The sequence below is a fragment of the Ips typographus genome, linkage group LG7 (assembly GCF_016097725.1).
Source record: "Ips typographus isolate SLU linkage group LG7, UJ_Ityp_2.0, whole genome shotgun sequence".
Lineage (NCBI taxonomy): Eukaryota > Metazoa > Arthropoda > Insecta > Coleoptera > Curculionidae > Ips > Ips typographus.
In genome coordinates this window covers 632,303-651,410 of record NC_138428.1, presented here as the reverse complement: position 1 = coordinate 651,410, position 19,108 = coordinate 632,303, and the positions used below count along the sequence as shown (strand labels likewise).

At 36.9% G+C, this 19,108-nt stretch overlaps 2 protein-coding genes across 6 annotated transcripts; both read left to right on the top strand.

Annotated features, from left to right (window-relative positions):
* Window positions 1-1,718: 1,718 nt before the first annotated feature.
* LOC145731852 (peptide transporter family 1-like) lies at window positions 1,719-10,299 on the top strand. 3 transcript variants are annotated; one of them, XM_081983840.1, is made up of 12 exons: window positions 1,719-1,903; window positions 5,327-5,445; window positions 6,311-6,389; window positions 7,229-7,557; window positions 7,614-7,788; window positions 7,990-8,072; window positions 8,134-8,373; window positions 8,664-8,908; window positions 8,961-9,051; window positions 9,109-9,459; window positions 9,567-9,812; window positions 9,995-10,299. In XM_081983840.1, the coding sequence occupies exons 1-12, from the start codon at window positions 1,825-1,827 to the stop codon at window positions 10,187-10,189; spliced, it is 2,232 nt and encodes a 743-aa protein (XP_081839966.1). In that variant the 5' UTR covers window positions 1,719-1,824; the 3' UTR covers window positions 10,190-10,299. The 3 variants fall into 3 exon arrangements, with proteins under 3 accessions (XP_081839966.1, XP_081839967.1, XP_081839968.1); XM_081983841.1 differs by lacking the exon at window positions 1,719-1,903 and adding an exon at window positions 2,862-3,021; XM_081983842.1 differs by lacking the exons at window positions 1,719-1,903; window positions 5,327-5,445 and adding an exon at window positions 5,543-5,713.
* Window positions 10,300-10,432: 133 nt separating this feature from the next.
* Window positions 10,433-19,108, top strand: LOC145731856 (melatonin receptor type 1B-like). 3 transcript variants are annotated; one of them, XR_014178893.1, is made up of 8 exons: window positions 11,792-12,592; window positions 12,653-12,841; window positions 14,308-14,545; window positions 14,644-14,850; window positions 14,908-15,172; window positions 15,539-15,702; window positions 15,755-15,876; window positions 16,174-19,108. XR_014178893.1 is itself a non-coding variant. In XM_081983849.1 (7 exons), exons 2-7 carry the CDS (start codon window positions 12,664-12,666, stop codon window positions 15,801-15,803), a joined length of 1,101 nt encoding a protein of 366 aa, XP_081839975.1. In that variant the 5' UTR covers window positions 10,433-11,704; window positions 12,653-12,663; the 3' UTR covers window positions 15,804-19,108. The 3 variants fall into 3 exon arrangements, 2 of the variants coding, with proteins under 2 accessions (XP_081839975.1, XP_081839974.1); XM_081983849.1 differs by lacking the exon at window positions 11,792-12,592 and adding an exon at window positions 10,433-11,704 and having other exon boundaries at window positions 15,755-19,108; XM_081983848.1 differs by having other exon boundaries at window positions 11,795-12,592; window positions 15,755-19,108.

Sequence of the window (19,108 nt, the reverse complement as noted above, 5' to 3'; positions counted from 1 at the left end):
TTTGGTTTGGTGTCTTTTTCTAATACATAGCACTAGACAGAGAGAACCGACATTTTTGGCAATGACATTGTAGTTGCGATGACAACGCTAGCATAACAAACATATATTATTTATAATTTTAAAAAATTCAAAAACAGCAAAAACTACAAACAGAAGAAATAAAAACTTAATTTAGGGTTGTTTAAGTTTATTAATTAGTGTTGCAACACAAATGTGTGTCCAATCCTGGAGACTATTAGGAAGTCCTTGCAGTTTGGTGATGATGTAGCAGTGTTTTAACTTACAACAGAATTGTTGCTGTTTTAAGAACTTGCTTTTGTGATTTAAATTGCTTATTTATTTTCTTTTGTAAATTTACTCAGCAGCATTAAATACATATCAATTTCGTTTTGTTGTGTGATTTATTTAACATGTTTTATTGTACCAAAGAGCAGGTAGGTAAATTATCTAATTTTATGAAGAAAACTAGACTTTTGATAAAAAATAAACTCTTATTAAAGATTTTATTTGTATATTTCATAATGAATACAATTAAAATAGTAATTTAACCTACTATCTGATGTAAAATACTGTATTTAACAGTAGCACCATCTGTTTCTAGCCTTATAGGTAGTCAGAGAAGTATAGGCAAGGGGGGCTAATTCTGTAAAATAATGGCATTTGATCAAATTTACATATTAAGTAACATAGTTAGGTTAGGTATATCTTTCTAATGTTACCTGAAATATGTTTTTTCAACACTCTGCATATGGATTTTGACAACACCATTATAACCATTGCTTCAAACACCTTTTGTTCAATCAGAGTCTTTTACAGCAGCAGCTGATAATGGGACCCTTTCAAAGCATGATAAGCAAACTCCAGAAAGGCACCTACCTGAAACATAAGCTATTTAGTATTAGCAGCTCATTAATAGGTACCTCTACCAGAGAGAGTCCTTCCTTTTTATAATACTGCTAAATACACCGCCTTTACTCTATATCCATGTTTCTTTGATTGAGAACCACTGGCTTGAATAAACTTGGTAAAACTTTTTTGGTAAAACTGCAGATTTACCTTTAACTGTATACATACCACTGCTTTATTTTTACTGTCTGAATATATTTAAATTTCCGCTACTTAAGCTACAATATGTTAATTCCGCCGCTACGCCGCTACATAGATCGAAAATCCGCTACAGTAGCGGAATTCCGCTACGGTTGGCAACACTGCATGGCGGTCGATGATATGACGTCAAAATTCTATCGCGCTCGGAACGCATGTAATAGACAAGAAAGGCAAATGATGACGTAACCGCCACGGGAAAAAAAAATGCCTTAATGACTTCTGGAAAATACCACCAAATGGTTATTTTTTAATTAATGGGGGATTCAAAAAGCAGGTTTAATAAAAATATAAGATAGTGGGGTTGTTGTTACATCTATAACGTTTAGTACCCCCCCCCCCCCCCCCGTTCTTTCAATTTTTTTGTTGATCGCTTCACTAATCACTATTACTGAAATGAAATTTGAAATTAGCGCCACCTGTTGGTATTATTGAACACATAGCTCCAACAACGTCAGAATTCTGCAATAACTTCGTAAGTGAAATGTAGGGAAAACTGCAGGTGAAAAGACAACTTAAGTTGAAGAGTAAGGTTTTAATTATACATATCATATTAGTTAAAAATGCCCAATCGTTTGTATAAAGCCCTAGTTTGGGCTGGGATTACCACCGAATCCTTCACACACAAAATAGGACCATGAATTATAGTGTATACCCAGGCTGAACAAATCTCAAAATTTGGTAGTAGCAGGGTTTGCTTCTCATTCTTTTCACGGTTGTATGGAGAGACAGAGATTGATTGAGGGACTCAAGAACCATGTGACTTATCGCGCAATCAGTGATCCTCAATGTTGTGCATGTAAGTTCAATTTAATACATGTATTCAGGAATTTCAAATTGGTCAGTTAGCATGCCCTTATAATTATTATTAAAGACAATAAGGTTGCTTGGTAATTATTTTGAAAAGCAGTTTGTCTTATTAGAGGAGTCTTACATTTTTTGTAGGAGGAGTAAGGGTAGAAATAAGACCTTAATTAGGTAATTGGATAATAACTAACTGGGAAGTAGAACTAAATGCAAAAGTGAATTTACTGTAGGAGTCAGTAAATATTTATTCAAATGTCACAGAGAGGAATAACTGGTTGCATAATTACGAGTAACAGGGATGTGATTGGTGATTGTCGTCCATAGAACACAACTTGAAGTACAGCGCCATCTATTACTCAAAATACTAATTAGCTTTAATCATGATGTTAAGAAATTTTGTTTGATCAAAATTGAAGAAAGACAGTAAGTATAAAAAATCGAAATTAAGGCATACCTAGAAAATATATTGACAGACCTTTTTTGTATATTTCAAATGTAATTCTTTAATAATTTTACAAAAACAATGCGACATAAGTATAAACTAGTGATGAAAATTAAAACCAATTTAATTGTTTACTGATATAAAAAACGGCGTTATTGACCTGTGTTACAAAATTGTTTGATCGATAAACTGGATTTTGCTAGATTAAGCTTCAATGCTGAAAGAGCTTTATTACCTTCAATGAAAATTTTTCATTTTGCAGCACTTAAATCTGTTCGTAAGCGTTTATGACACTCCACGATTACCTCGTAATTAATTACTTTATGATTCGCATTTTGTGTATTTCCATTTACCAATTACCGGTGAAACTTTAATTAGTAAATCACTTTTCTTCAAACGCCACACCGCTTATAAGTTTGATAAGAAATTCGATACAGAGTAGAGCCGCTAAAAGCCCCCCACGCAACCTTATCAATCCGCTTTAAGTAACAGTTCTTAACAATGGGTTAGATTAGATTTAAAGTTTCGATCTTTGATATAAAACAAATCGGTTCAATACGATAACAGACTTTCCTTTTGTTTGCTAGTCTCACTTTGATCAGTACTGGTAGGGGTGTAGGTATAGTTTTTTCGGTGCTTTAGTGAAACCAAGAAAATGGCCAAGGAAGGTAAGTTTCTACAACAAAAATTCACCCAAAAAGAAAAACGTGATTTTGAAATAGTTGGCCACTTGACACTTCCTTTGAGATAGTTTTATGATTTTAAGTGCGATAATGTTGTTTACCTTTTCACACAACTATAAGAGGACTATAATAAATGGTTTTCTATAGATTTTGTAAGAATGTGGGTCAATGTCATAACTCACCTTGATAAATAAATTACCTGTAACTTTAACATCCATAGTGCAAAATCAGTGGTTTAATACCTAAAATCCGGATTAAAATGTTAATTTATTGATGCTTTTCTAACTCACAAGATTTAAATTCCAATCACGCCAATATTCTCAGGTGAATTTATGATTTTTTATTACGTTTTGGTATAACAGTATCAATTTAATCTACGCAATAAATATTTCTCTATAATCGCAAAATCCTGCTTCATTTTATTAAGTACTAACCTATGAAATTTGTTTATATTGCAATCCCAACTTGTTCATTACTATCAATCTAATATAGTTTCAATATCGTACATTACAGGGTGGTCCCCATATTTCTCTTGAACTAAGCATGGGTGAGAAATTGTGGCCATTTCAAGGTGGAACTGTCATCTAGAATTATCTACTGATTTCTTGTAGAACAGTTAGCAGTTTTGTCTTCAATCATGGTTGCTCTAAACAGTCTAAACAATCTCAAAATTATAATCCACATGACATACATTTGACTATTGATTGTTATTGATTAGATTGTAGAGTGTTAATAATTATTTCTCAATCTCAATTAATTATGGGTGCGTTTCACATTTGTTTACCTACTTATTGTACCGTCTAAACATAAGTGACTTAAACTGTCTTGGCTCTACAACCCAGTTTTTTCTTATTACAAGTAGTAAGACAAATAATTGGCTTGTGTGTGCACTCATTGTATGTTCATTTTTTTGCGTCGGCTCTTATCACTTTTATTATTAAATTACGAAAATGACTAGCGAAAAATCTGGAGGGTTTATTATGGGTATTACAATTATACATTGTTTCCTTTATCAGATCGTAAAAACTATATTACAGAACGGTTGTGCCATGTGTGCGACGCTAAATTTGCGAATTGAAATCTTTTTTTTTAGGTTAACAGCCTATTAATCGAATTTGGCAAAATATTAATAAAAGGCGGACGATATTGTATTGTCATTGACCGAGTTTTTTCGCTTGAAGAAAAGTAATTGCGATTTATTTAAACTAATCTGTCGCTCGACCTAAATATGCAAATGACAAGTCTGCAAAATGGATTTATACATGTTGATTTTTTTACTGTCAAACAGGTTTTTCAGTTACATAATAGTTACTATAAATATAATTATTACAGTAAAAAGAGATGTTTTAAAGTTTTAGTCAAATAACTGGACGATAAATAGTTGGTCATTGTAAAACTGGCAAATGTTAAAATAATAAAACAAAAATTGTATTTAATCTCACCATCCTGTATAACTCTAATAAAACACAGAAAACCAAGATTTTGATTAATTATTCACTTGAACTTTTCCTTGATCTGATATATCTGATATATTTAATATTACTATAAACAATAATAATTATTATTAGACTAATTTCCTCAAGTTGTAATGAAGTCCCTGACTGAATTTAAAATTGGATTGATATTTCCAATAAGCATTTCTAGAAAAATCTAATTTATTGTATTTTGAACTATCTTTTGATATTAGAATTCTAACTTATTGAAATAACATTCTTAGAGCTTTCTCAAACCCTTATTTGACCAATGAAAACACAAACCAGTGATCACGTGATTTTGATTTGCATTTGAATGCCCGACCAGATGGCAACAAATCATATTTCAGGGATGGACAAAATGTCACTTGTGAAGTTGGTTGCCATCTTTGTCTAGTCATTAATTTAACTTAGCACTGTTTCCCAAATATTTAATGAAAATTGTCGTTTTCTTAGCAAAAAACAATATCATGTTATTATGGATCAAAATCGTCTATTTTTATCACAAGAAAACGTGTTTATTTGATTTAGGTGTGACATAAATACATGGTGGCAGTTGATCACGTAACCGTCATTCACTTTGGTTTGCACCTTAGTATACTAACGTTGCGGTCACCATAAGGGAAATACCACAACATAACAGTCATAATCAGTTGAATCATTCAGAAATTTATTCCATTTTCTTGATAAGAGAAAATATTATGCTTTTAATATCTGCATATAAAGGAACTTCCCTCCAACTCTCTCACAACTATGACTAACACTTTTATAGATTTCTTTTTTAACTTTTCTCTGCAACATTTCCATTTTTGTTGTAGTAAATGATGAAAATAGCGGCGCACAACCGACCGCAGATGGCGACAAACAACCTCCAGAAAGAACCGTCGCGAAACCAGTGGACGCGGACAGTCTTCAGGACCAAGAAGCCAACTTAGAGGTAAATGCGCGGTGGTAACACACGTCAATAACAATTAAATTCGTTAAATATATAAATATGAAGTAGTGGGGCTGGACAAGTTTCACTTTACACAGTCGAACAGACACACCAGCAGCGGCAACATACTTTTATACCGACTTTAGTGTGCGGGAATCATGCGCAAAGTAGAGTGATATTGTCACTTTCTTAGTTTTATTTGCATAACAGTTGGTGTTTATGTGTTCTTTAGGGCTTAAACATGACAGTTGACAAGGAGAAACAAGTCAAGGTGAGCTAGTAGGCCAACTTAAGGAATTGTATCCACAGCAAGGTTTTTGCGCTTTAGAGAAAATGGTAAGGTAGATAGTTTCTGCAGATGGTAGAGAAAGTAACTGTTTGATTCAAAGATGTCAAAACTAAGCGCCATTTTGACATTCACTAAACCTAAAATTCTGTCAAAAATATCTTAGCAGCCACTGGTAACCATCAGTGAATCCCAAGTCAACTTTTCATCAACAAATACTTTTAGGAAACATTAAAATGATTATTCCCAGGTCTGGTTAGCTTTAAATTAGATTAAATATTTAGTCAAATGATTTTAATTGTAAACACTGTACTGAGTTCTCGTTTCTTTTGCTTGGTTTCCAAAAAATCACTTCAATTTTGTATAGTTGTATGACTAATTATGATAAGGTATACCTTCATATTCTCTTTGTTAACCAACTAACCACTTAACTGAAAGATTAAGCGTATAAAGTAGAAACATAATTAATATGCGTATAACGTCATTTATGGTGATTTACTATACAATGATAGGTTGGTTTTTCCATAATTATTTAGTTACTAATGTTACTTCTGTTTAATTTATAGAAAATGTTTGTTGCAGAAACTCCCTTACCCAAAATCGGTCTTCTTCATCGTCAGCAATGAGTTCTGCGAACGATTCTGCTACTATGGAATGCGAAGTAAGTGCCCTAAAATTTTTACCCTCAAATCAAAGGTTGGCATGTCCAGATAACCATCTGGTTAACAGTAAAGTGGTTTTATGGCCTTCACCTACGCGTTACGGCTTACAATTAAGGTTAAAGTGGTGTGATGTGAATTTGTTATGGCCCAGTGCAATTATTGTCAACAAGATTCTTTTTATGCTTTGTTCCGTCACAATTGGTCAATGATAATTCAGCTGTGTCGTACCAGAATCTTATTATACAGTCCCTGGGTTTAATATGACAACCTTTTGCAATAGTATACTTGGAAAATATTGCTTTGTGCACCTTTTCTATCTGTTATCATTTCCAAGGTAAACAAAAATAGTTCCATACATTTTTTTGTGAAATGGGGATTCCTGACGTATTTCATTCACGTTCTGATCTAAAAATCACATGACATCATAATTATAATATAAGGTAAAGGTCACGTGACTTTTGAAAGAAGACGGCTATTATCAATTTTATATCTAGTCACCTGTCACATTGTTCGCTTCCAGTATATCAGTGGCGCGAGTTCATTGATGTAACATTCTGACAGTTGACAGTTATGCTCAATCTTAAATGATAATACAGCAATTTCCAGTTCATGTGTCCCTCACAAAATTATTCATATACTTGTAATAAGTTGAAGTTTACGTACTTTTTCGCTAAACTTTAGTTTAGTTTGGTTTTCTAGGAAGTTGGTTTTGATTTTTCTAGTATTCACTCATCTAATCATTTAATCAACTGTCACTTTCCACGTTGTCAATTTCTTAGTTGACAGTTTACATTATTAAAACACTGCGCGCTGTTTAACAAACAACACTTTATTTCAGCAATTCTCATCCTGTATCTCACTGAAATCCTCAAATACTCGGAAAGTTCCGCAAAAGTGCTCTACCATGCGTTCACGATGTTCGTCTACTTTTTCCCGGTGTTCGGTGCCATCTTGTCCGACAGCTACCTGGGCAAGTTCCGCACCATCTTCTTCCTGTCCATCGTCTACGCCTCGGGCAGTATTTTGCTGTCCCTGACCGCTATCGATCCATTATCGATTCCCCAAAAGGCGTTTTCGATGGTGGCCCTCTTGTTGATCGCCATTGGTACTGGCGGTATCAAACCTTGCGTTGCCGCTTTTGGAGGTGATCAGTTCGTGTTGCCTCAAGTAAGTAAAACGGTACAAAGAATCTGATTGTATTTATATAAAATTGATGGTTTCAGCAAGAACTTCAATTGGCTATGTTTTTTTCGTTGTTCTACTTTTCCATCAACGCTGGAAGTTTGCTGTCTACGTTCCTGACACCGATTCTGCGCAACGACGTCAACTGTTTTGGTAATAGCAGTTGCTACCCGCTCGCTTTTGGTGTTCCGGGTATCTTGATGGTTATATCCATATGTAAGTTATTCTTTTCTTGTTAAGACTTCTGTTATTCTTAACTAAAGCAAGCAGACACGTTGTTTCATAGTATATTTTAAATAGGTGGTCACGTGATAACTGTCAAAGTTTGTTCTGCTCGTTGTGACGGATAATAATCGAATGTGGCGTTATTGTTCACTTGACACCGGACGGAATCGTAATGTGTAACTTTTTTTTCAGTTATTTTCGTTTTTGGTCGTCCCTTGTACCGAATCAAGAAACCAAAGGGAAATGTGTTTGTTAATGTGGTCAGCTGCATGTGGGTAGGTGGTACATTTTGTCTACAAACTTACAGGTTTGTTAATTTGTTTTTTTTCTTTACAGTTCGCAGCTACCAACCGCAAAAGTGAAGGTAAAGTTGACCATTGGTTGGATCGGTCGGAGCAAAAATATGGCTCTAAACTAGTCAACGATATTAAGGCTTTGCTCAAAGTTTTGGTCATCTACATCCCAATTCCGGTCTTCTGGGCCCTCTACGACCAACAAGGGTCCGGATGGACCTTCCAAGCTGTTCGGATGGACGGCAATCTCGGGTTTTACACCATTCTACCCGATCAAATGCAGGTAAGACACTCGGTATCATTATAATAAAATTTTACAAATTTAAAAATAAAATTGTATTCACTTCTAATGAGGGAAAATGGCTCTGTTTTCTTAATCAATTATCTTATAAAGCTATTGCGTTTAACGGCTTTGATGATTGAGTTTACCGCAAATAGTTTTGCTGTAAACATGCAATATAAGCCGCTCAATAATTATCAATTTAATAGGTTTATTTACTTTTTTCTGACTTAGACGACTAAAACACCATGCTACTGTTACTTTAGTACTATAATATATTGTATTTTTTTAAGGTGATCAATCCTTTATTAATTCTGGCCTTCATTCCACTGTTCACGTACGGAGTATACCCGTTTTTCCACAAATGTCGTCTACTAACCACCCCCCTACAGAGAATGGTTTGCGGTGGGTTTTTGGCCGCTGTGGCCTTTGCTATTTCGGCCTGCGTATCTCTCGCTTTGGAAAATACTTACCCTGAAGAACCAGGTACTGGTGTTGCCCAGATTCGTATCTACGACACTACCAGTTGCAACTACACGTAAGAATTGATTTATTTTAGTTTGAAACTCGTATTAATTCAAAACTTTCAGGTTTGTTACCACCAATGACACTGTACCTGGTGGTGTGATTAACAGATACTACGAGTACAAAAACATCAGCGTTCCCGAAGGTGAACTAACGGTTAGCGCTGGAGCAGCAGCAAATTGCCCACTCTAAAATCACTGTTGTTTATTTTAGTTGGAGTTTACTTTTACTGGAACGTGTTCTGAATCAAGTGAGTCCTACACGTTGAACATTAAAGACGCAACTGCTTACGGGGTGTATCTAACCGAGCACGACAACATAACGTACAGTTTTACGGATGACGTGGCCAAAAGCGACGACGGTTATCCGCAGGTCAGGACGCTGGTGAGCGACGGGTCTGCGGTGAATTACACTTACGTGAAGAAGACGTCGAAAATGCTGAGTGTGGATGCCGGAGATGACAGTTTACACAAACTGGAGTACGTGGGAGAGTTTACAGTGGACGGGTATGACGAGATTCTGGAGTTTAAAATGGGCGGCACCTACACAGTGATTATTAATGCTGTAAGTGTCATTTTCCATTTAAAAGTATAAACGTGACACGACCTTGAGTAAACATGACTATTTATGGGTTTACAATATTATCATCATTTGAAATAAGACATTTCCAGGGTACTAAGGAAGTGGATCAAATCACTGTCACCGATCCAAACAGCGTTCACATGTTGTGGTTGCTGATCCAGTACGTCGTAATCACGGCGGCAGAGATTATGTTTTCCATCACGGGATTAGAGTTTGCCTATTCTCAAGCCCCGATTTCGATGAAGTCCGTTGTCCAGGCGTGTTGGTTGCTCACTACCGCCATCGGCAACTTGCTGATCGTCCTCATCGAATTAATGGAACTTTTTGAGCTGCAGGTCGGTTATTTGTTGGTTGTGGTTTTAAAGCACTTGGTTGATGGGTGTAGTGTTGATGAAGGGAGGTTCTAGAGAAATGACGTCAATATAAACATTCTTCTTTACTGACCAGGACTTTATCTCTGTAATCTCTCTTCTTCAAGTTTGCTGACCTAACCTAACATAACCTAACCTCTTTACAGTCCAACGACTTCTTCCTCTATACTGGTTTGATGGTCCTGGACATTTTCCTATTCATGTGGCTGGCCACGCGGTACGAGTACGTAACAGACGAGGACAGTAGCTTTGCCTTAGCCAACGAGACTGAGCTGAGTACGGACACTAAGACGCCCTCTATCGACGGCTTGGACAATCCCAGCTACGAAAAAACTAATTAAAAGAGCGGGCGTATGGTTTGTTTGGTTCTAGTCTTGTACAGGTGTTGCGTGTATGACTTTGCTTGATTGAGTGATAGTTTTTAAATAAAAGTTGTTTATTAATGTTTAAATTTGAGTTTGCTTATTACCTTCTTAACAAGAGAAAATATCTAAAACATTTCAAATTGTTAATGCCAAAATATTTTTAGGATGACATGTCAAACCCCTACAGACTAATAAAAAATACGAAAAAATTTTCTGTCAAAAGAAGAAGTTGCCCACTATAGCAGAATGGTAAGTGCCAACTTTGTTATTGTTATTAGAGTACAACATGGCTTCTAACATCATTATGTATAAATTTCTAGTTTCTAATCAATTTAAATCTGAAAGTCATGTGATAAACTGTGATGGATACTTTTTAAGTTCAGATCAATCATGGACACATCCCTATTTTAGACTGTCGTTCTTAGCTTACAGGTTTGCCAAGAAATTTTATGTCCGCATGCGCAGTATTTATGTAAATCACAGTACATTGAAATACAAAGCACTTTATTGGGTACACACGCTCCTGTATTCCAGGCTGAGGTGTTTGCGATCCTGTATTGTGGCCTAGAACTACTTTTGGGCCCGCGACAGGAAGACACAATTAACATTTGTTCTGAGAGCCGAGCTGCCATCATGGCAATCAGTGCTGAGGTAGTGCACTCCAAATTGGTTCTGGAGTGCACAAAAGCTGGCCCAAAAGAACGACATGTGTGGGTTCCGGGACATGCTGCTATTCCGGAAAATGAAGAGGCGGCAAAACTGGGCACTCAGAAAGTGCCTGTTGGTACAGGTTGGGGATCGCCAATAGCAGGGTGATCCAGTCGCTAAAATCTTTAGCCCAGCAGCTGTTTTAAGAACGCTGGGACTCCGCCGTAGGTATGAGGCAGGCCAAAGAACTCATCAGTGGCCCCTCAGTCAAAAATACGAAATACCCTGCTGGAACTAAGCAGAGAGAACTTAAGGACGGTGACGGGGACAACATTCCTGGGACAATCACTGGTTGGCTTTATAAAGTCGACTGGACTGCTGTAGCTACGAACAACCGGGACGTGACGGGCCCATACAGGAGGCCTATACGTTTCTGGGGCGCTTTTCCAAACAAACAACAACATTGAAATTCAAATTTCCTTCTTAAAATAAAAAAAAACAATCAAATGGATTTCTTAAGGATGCTTCACCTGTATCCATTTACAAGGAGCGGTTAAACTTAACAGTTAGGAGTAGGGCGCTCCCTTAAGGGCTCGTTTGGTGCGCGACGCCCTCGCTCCGCCCCCGGACTATTCTGGAGACCCGTTCGCTCAGTTCGCTCCGGGTCTGTTCGGTTTCCGGGTGGTTTTTTTTTCTGCTCCGGGCCGGAACTTTCCCCGATAACCATTACACTCGAGGTTATACAGGATTATTATCGTCCATCTTTCCGGCTGTTGCTTTATTACCATTATGGTAGTGCGTGTTGTATGTTATTGTTATTAGTTAATGCCAATATTTATCCAGGTTAGTTTAACTGAGGGTTAATTAATACGATTCATCAGCTAATTAAGAGACTTTGGAATTGTGGTGGAAACAATGTTGGCGGATGTTTTCACTCAGAGTTTTTACAACTGTTTAGGTAGTAAAAGTGATTTATTACGCAGCTACCAGAGTGGTTCAAAACGTTTGCATATTTAAACTTTACAACGAATAAGTGTCACTGGGATTTGTAAGTAAAGCTGTTTTGCATTTTTCCGGTTTTTGGAAATTGTCAGAGTCAGTGTTTAATCTTTCTTTGTCAAATCGAGCATCAAAACCGTTTATTTTCATAACCCCCGGTACGAATACAATTAAGATTTAATTTTAGACCATATAATTTTGCGTCCGATATTTAAGCACACCATTTAACTGTAAACCAACACCGAATAGGAAAAAACACTTGAAATTCAGTGCGTTTTGCGAACCGTGGGTATATGATGTAGTTTCGGTAGAGCATCTTCAATAGTTGGGCAGTGTATACAGGGGGGTGAAATGCCGGTCACCCTAGCAACCCGCAAATCGATGTTTCCGTCGAGTCAACGCCACCGCCGATCTGAACTGAATTGTCTATATCTAGATCTAACCGATATAACATGTCGGTGTTATCTGAGAGCTGAAAGTGTCCTTTTGCCCTTTTTCCGATCGGTTTGTTTTCCTTTTGCTTAACGGCCGTATAAAGTGAACTTTCCACACACAGGTTGTTCGGAAGCGTTTAACCTCAACAGGTGCCCGGATATCATTAACCGAAGTGTCTCTATAAATACAAGGACTGAGAAAAACTTTGTCCCCGTCATATTAATCAGACTTTCTGATGAATAACTGTCAAGTGACACAGTTTTTTTCTATTTTTCTTGACTTTTAATGGTTGATGTTGTATGGATTACTTTCACATTTACCAGAACTGATTTATATTTAACCAATAATAAATTTCAGACTGAATTGTAATGGTACCGAACATAAGTCATGTCCTCACCGATGAGGACGTGTCACCGGTGACCTTGAACGACCACTGGTCCCGATTGGCCCGCTTGATCTTGTTGGCGTCCATGTCGGCCGTCGGTAGCGTCGGCAACGTCTTTATGATGAGCGCCGTCATGATCGAGGACTACCTTAGAAAACGTGGTAAGTTAACCCCCTTTTTTCTACCAGCTTTGCGTATCGTAAATATTTCGATAAAACGAGAATGGCACGGAGAGTGTATCGATTCCCTAAGGGCCTCTCGCGCTCTATGAATTTATGTTAAAGTATTTTTAGAGCCATTGTTTGCTCTTCCCCGTTTGTAATTGCTCTCTTATCGATTCAACCTTTTCGCGTATGTTCCATATACATTGTTTTCGCGGGGTTGTGTAAATGGGACTCGAAAACGACAGTAGACCATTTTGAGTCCGGAAATTACCTGTTGCTTTTTTCAATCGCCGTATTTCACTATTAATTGCCAATTATTCTTTCAAATGCTAGCAGCCAAGTGGGTTTAATTCAACTGGAAGGCTTACTAGCCTCCACTTAAATCTAAATATGCTCATTTTTGTTTAATTTCAATACAGCAATTGTATCTGCAAAGAATCTTTTGAATATCTCCGCGTAGCTAAGCGTAAGGATCAAATTGATTGTAGGATAAAGAGTGGAAAGTACATTAAGAATAAACTCCAAAGTGTAGTCGAAAAGTGCCCCCTAGAATCCTAAAATCAATTTGGACCACCCTGTATAACACGTGTACATAAATAAACAAAGGCGTTTAATAAAAATGAATTTCTAGTCTACGAGGGCGTAGACACTTTGACAGCTATGATCCTGGGTGGCACCCATTAAATTTAAACATCACTGCCATATTATTCTTTTGTGACTTTGAAAGAAGTTAAATAAACCGTTCTGTTTCCATTGCAGCTAATCCATCACACTCTAAGGGCGACTAAGTACCGTTTCCAATTTTAAGTAATTTTATAGTTTTTGTTTGAATTCCTAATCATGGCCTGTTATACGACAGTTAGCTGTACTAACGTAATATTGCCCTCGTTCGTTTTGAATTTGTACGGAAACGTAACGTGATCTGACAGTTGTCATATTGAACCCGTTAGATTTGCTGATAAAGTGGTCATTTGACCAACTGTCAGATGAGATCACAGCTTCAAAACGAACGCGGTCATTATACTGCTATTATACTATTATACAAGTAGTGAACTCAATCAGATGGCTAAGCTCATTGAATGTAGCTAGTTTTAAATTTGTCTCTTTACTAGATTTTATTAAGTATAAGTAGGATATATTTATTAGGTTATTTTGTATCCATTTTATAGTTTCACATAACCATTAAGCCGCTTTTAATCAATAAATTATATCGCAGTGTAATAACATTGTATAGACGAAACTGCACTGTATTAAGTATCATGGAGGCGGCTTTATGATTGTCGTTAAAAGAGCACATAGTGAGTGACGTAGTTGAGTTAAATGTCGGAAGTTTCTGATTGGTTTTATGTTGTTCACTACTTCCGACCTTTTCCTCAGGAACAAATTCAGACGTAGCTTAGATTTAGCCACTTTATCGTAAAATTAACGCTCTCCCGGTATTTTAACGGTGTTGGCATTTGCAGGAAACACTTTTCTAGTGAACGTCGGTCTGGCCGATCTGCTGGTGACCGGGCTGGTGATTCCGGCCTCGGCGGTAGTAATAATGGCCGGCCTTAAGGACAACCTGGCCGTGTGCAAATTTCAGTGGTTTATCGCGGCCTGGTGTTTTCTGGTGACGGTGCTGTCATTGGCCGCGGTAGCCTGGGAAAATTACTTTAGACTCTGTTATTCCATCGATGTTTACCATAAGCTTACCAAAAGGTTAGTGATTGCAGGTCAGGAACAAGCTAAAAGCTGCACTACTGACCAATCACTTTACTCTATTTCGAAACAAGATGGAAAATTATGTTTTCTTTCAGAAAAATCACAATTTTGCTGTTGAGTATCTGGACAATATGTGGATGCATATCAGCGATGCAGTTTCATCCCGAATTGTCTTTTGACTACTGCACCCGTAACGATTTAGGCCTTATTCCATATCAGGCGACCATTTGCGTCCTTTTCGTTTTTCTGCCTCTGTCCGTAGCCTTGGTCTGCTACGTCCGTACCGGATACCAAGTCAAAAAGTTTGTTTGTTTGCCGGAAAGGTAAAACCGTTAACAAATTAACCTTTTTGGGGATAGATTCAAGTCTCGGCCGAACTTCAAGGGGCCAATCACGTTCAGCTGGGACTGCGCTCTGGCTCTGACCAACATGTACAGTTTTGTGGTGTTTTTGGTGTTTTGGGTGCCGTTTGGGGTGATTTTGGGCGTTCACAACGTGAACAAGGTGTCCGCCAAGGTGTTTTATAATCTGGCCTGGTTGGCCATCAGCAAATCCTGCATCAATAGCATATTGTACGGCATCTTAAATCGGCATTTTAGAGGTGCTTATGTAAATCTTTTTCAGGTGAGTTCTAGTTTTAATCAAATTAATTTTTTAGCTGTAGACAAGCTGTAACTTTATTTATTTACATATTTTTCGTTCACCTAGAAACTCTGTTGAGTGAGTGAGTGACTTTGCAAGCACTACTACTGTAGGAGAGGTTCATTAAAACATTGAAAAATATGGTGATTGTGTTATTTCTGTTTTAATAAAATAAAAACAACAAATATGCAATGACAATTTGAAAGTGTTATTTTGGTTGTTCACTGACACATTTTGGTGAAAGCAGATCAATGTGGCTAATAGAACAGATAAGTCGTACGTTGTAATATAGTTTCTGAAATAGAATGCAATATTTTATGAACTATTGAATAGTAACATTGCTTTCAGTATTGTTGCTGTAAAACGACGGTGACGTTCTCGCGCCGCCAGAGGGCGGAAGGTGTGCGACCATCTGGTGACGTCCGAGTCCACATCATCCCCGGCTACAATATGTACTGCAGCCCCCAAAGGGCGAACGAAGGTGGCGGCAGGAGTAAACGATTCGCTGAACGGTACGATAGTTAATTAGCTCAAAATTTTTGGTTAAATCGTAGATTAACGCAGATGCACGCCAGCGAGAGCAAACGGGGGCCGGGAAGTGTACGAGTTATGATGAGGCGATATTGGTACGATGGTGCGCTCCACCACTGTCCACGGCGTGTGGATTTAGTGTCTTGTACGGGGCGGTAATGTATATTTGTTCAGCTTTTGTCTAATCGGAACTTTATGTATAAATAATGGCTTTAATATCTTTAGTGCATATGCGAGTCTATCTTGGCAGTAATTTGTTAGTTTTCGGTCGAGAGGAACAGTTTAATCAGGGTATTTTTGCGTTGCATCGTGCAAGATAATATGGATGTAAACTGACTTTACTTTGATCACTATTAGCGCAGACGATATTACTTGACTAAAGCAAAGACTGACTAAGTTATATTCGGACATCAACCAGAGCTGTTTGCGATCGTTCCGTTTACTTTTTTTAGGTTGGCAATAAATCAGGAAAGCCTGATGGCGCGGCGCACATATCATTTTGTTGTAGTTCCTGTTAGGAAGTAGCATGAAAAAACGTTAGTTTGCCACTAAAGTCAATAGCGGAGACAACAGAGATAGAAGAGCTACAAAGATGACGCTTTTAAATCCAACCAATAAACCAATAAAAACGGTAATTTCTTTGGTGCTCGTCTCTTTTTATCTCTGCCACTTGCAATATATTTGATATAAAAAATAAGGATTTCTATCAATAAAACTTTCACCGAAATAACTGTAAAATGATAGCAAACTGTACAATTTGAAAGTTCACTCTATTAAGTTTTTAAAATAATTTTGGTTGATCACACGTTTAGACAATACTAATTCTAGCTTTTTAAATACACACGCACAATATTTTACAAAAGTTTTTGCAAGTTACCAATAAAACACAAATTTAAGCTTTATTCGAGCCACTCTGTATAATGTGGCGTAGTTGAGCTGGTAGCACAAAAGGAAAGTATGGAAAAAACTGGATTAGTTGAATGCACATCCAGTTGCTGTGCGCATTTCAATGGTTGTATCGCCGGTCCGGAGCAATTACGGAATCGGGAGTATGTTCTTTCTTTGTCTCACACTCGGACGTATATTAATATTATTGGTAGCAGTTGTTCATGTGACCAGTCACCGCCTACTAGAGCCTAGCAGGCGCTTGTCAAAAATTCCCAATATGGCGGAAATAGTGGTAACAGTTTGCGTTTGTTTGTATTGTGGAAATTGTGTTTTTTGAGGATTAGATGAATTTTACGGTTTAAAATCAAAAGTTGTTATTTTTGTTTGCTGCCATTTTTCAAGCCACATTGTAACAGCAATTCAGGAAAAAGCCCAACCGTGTCAGTTTTTTACTTTACAAAAAACCAGATCTAACTCAACAGTGGTTGAACACTTTGAAGTAGGAGGATTCTACTCAATGGTAGGTACGAATGCTTTCTAGTTTTCAAAGATATACAGATTTTCTTATATTGAACGAGAGATGTGAGATTTCTTAACGTAATTCATGTCACGTGGCTAATCGTCTAGGGTAATTTGATTGAAATCGATATTCAAAATCGAAGACGGATGGTAATGTCAAAACTACTATCAATATGGCGGCGTTGATGCTGTTTTCGGTGTTTAAAGTTTAGTGAAATTCAGTGTTTGGGGGGGTTTTCAACATCAACAGGTCATTCGGGTACAGAGTCTTGAAACAAGTAAGTAGAAGCCAGATTTTAAAGAGTTGTGGCCCTGATCCCCAGATAGCTACATAAAAGTCTAAAAAAATCGCTTAAGGGCACGATCCGAGTAAAGATATCAGTATAGTCAGTTCTCCTGGAAAATATGATAACCTTCACTGTCAACTTAATTTTTATTGTAGTCCCAACTTGATTAATGCTTCAAATCTTTTAAATTGTTAGTTTTGAATAAAAAACTTAAACAATTTTAGTTTGTCTGTCAAATGTCATTTGGAACATTGGGTGGTGGTTGGTTGGTGGCCGCTTGCCGCTTGGAAGCAACGCTGCCAGCGCTTAACGTTTTTGTTGGTGATTATTATTAAGTTTTCCTTCATACTTTTCTTTTGGTGCTACTCCAGCGTACTATACCATCAGTATTACTGCAATAAGACTTTAATTAGTGACATCTAATGTTAAAATCGAAAGCAGCAATATCTGAGGTGCCTCAAATGTGACAAATTGAGGCAACTCTCAGCGTTTTAGGCTGCCGTCCACTCGATTCCCAAAATAATTATTAAGTCCGAAAGTTCATTCCAGAAAAACTGTTTGTATGTCTGTTCCCTATAAAACTATTTAAGTATTAATTATTATTCTAAATTATATTAAGCTTACAGTCAAAATAACTATACATCATATATATAATATATTTTTAATATTACTTGTGACCTATGTGTAGCTATAAAATCTAAAATATCTGATATATACTATACGACGCTATACATGTTTGTAAGTCATATTGAATTTAGCCAAAATATTTGTGTGTATTAACATTTATTATATTATAAACAGCGTGATCTACACAAAAATTTATTATAATAATATTGTTATATCATAAGTATTACATGTCTGATAAAGATACCTATATCTACAGGGTGTTTCACGGTGATGGTATATTAGAAGTATCTAGAGAACGACTCAGTATTTTTTGCGGAAATTTGAAATGTAGCGGTGTTGCCAAATCAGTGGGAAGGAACACCAACTTTTAATTTTCAAACGAAACAACAAGTTTCAAGTTTCTAATCTCATTTTTGAATTTCTCTGAAAAATATTGAGTCGTTACTGGATACTTCTAAATATACCATCAGCGCGAATCACCCTGTATACTAAGTACTCTCGTACAGGGTCTAGAAGAGGACGGATTCGACCTCGTTATCTCAGTCCCGCTAATATTTAATATTTATCAAGGGGACAAACGTCGTTAACCGACTTGATTTGCTTAGTATAAGAAAACTTACGCTTATTGTTGTATTTCCCTATTAAGTGCTTTTCCAGCTAAATTGGTGTAATGTGGTGTTTTACACCCATCATATATTAAAATGTTGCCTTTTTCTAAACTGTGATGAAGTAAGAAAAAACGAAATATTGATTAAATTAACCCATTAACTTAGATATGTGATAGGGACCACGAGGTGCGGTGGTCAAAAATTGGTGGTACTGTATGGAGGCTGTTTTCACCTTCGGTATGTTGGTTTATACAGGGTGATCCAATTTGCAAGTTAGATCACTTTGTACTAGAAAAAAACGTAGTCTATGTGTGTGTGTATAATAAGTTGGCCAAGATTGTGATTGTTCTGTTGCGTTGTTGAAAAGTCCATTTTAGTGATTTATTTTTACTTGTATTTTGGTCTTCTACATAGTTTTTCTTAATTTGTAATAAAAACTGGATTGAAAAGGATAGAAA

Coding starts and splice junctions, on each gene's coding strand:
- LOC145731852 (XM_081983840.1), top strand. CDS start 1,825: ATGGAGAGACAGAGATTGATTGAGGGACTCAAGAACCATGTGACTTAT. Junction 8,909..8,960: donor ACTACCAGTTGCAACTACAC/GTAAGAATTGAT, acceptor CAAAACTTTCAG/GTTTGTTACCACCAATGACA. Junction 9,813..9,994: donor TGGAACTTTTTGAGCTGCAG/GTCGGTTATTTG, acceptor ACCTCTTTACAG/TCCAACGACTTCTTCCTCTA.
- LOC145731856 (XM_081983849.1), top strand. CDS start 12,664: ATGGTACCGAACATAAGTCATGTCCTCACCGATGAGGACGTGTCACCG. Junction 12,842..14,307: donor GGACTACCTTAGAAAACGTG/GTAAGTTAACCC, acceptor TGGCATTTGCAG/GAAACACTTTTCTAGTGAAC. Junction 15,703..15,754: donor AGTAAACGATTCGCTGAACG/GTACGATAGTTA, acceptor AGATTAACGCAG/ATGCACGCCAGCGAGAGCAA.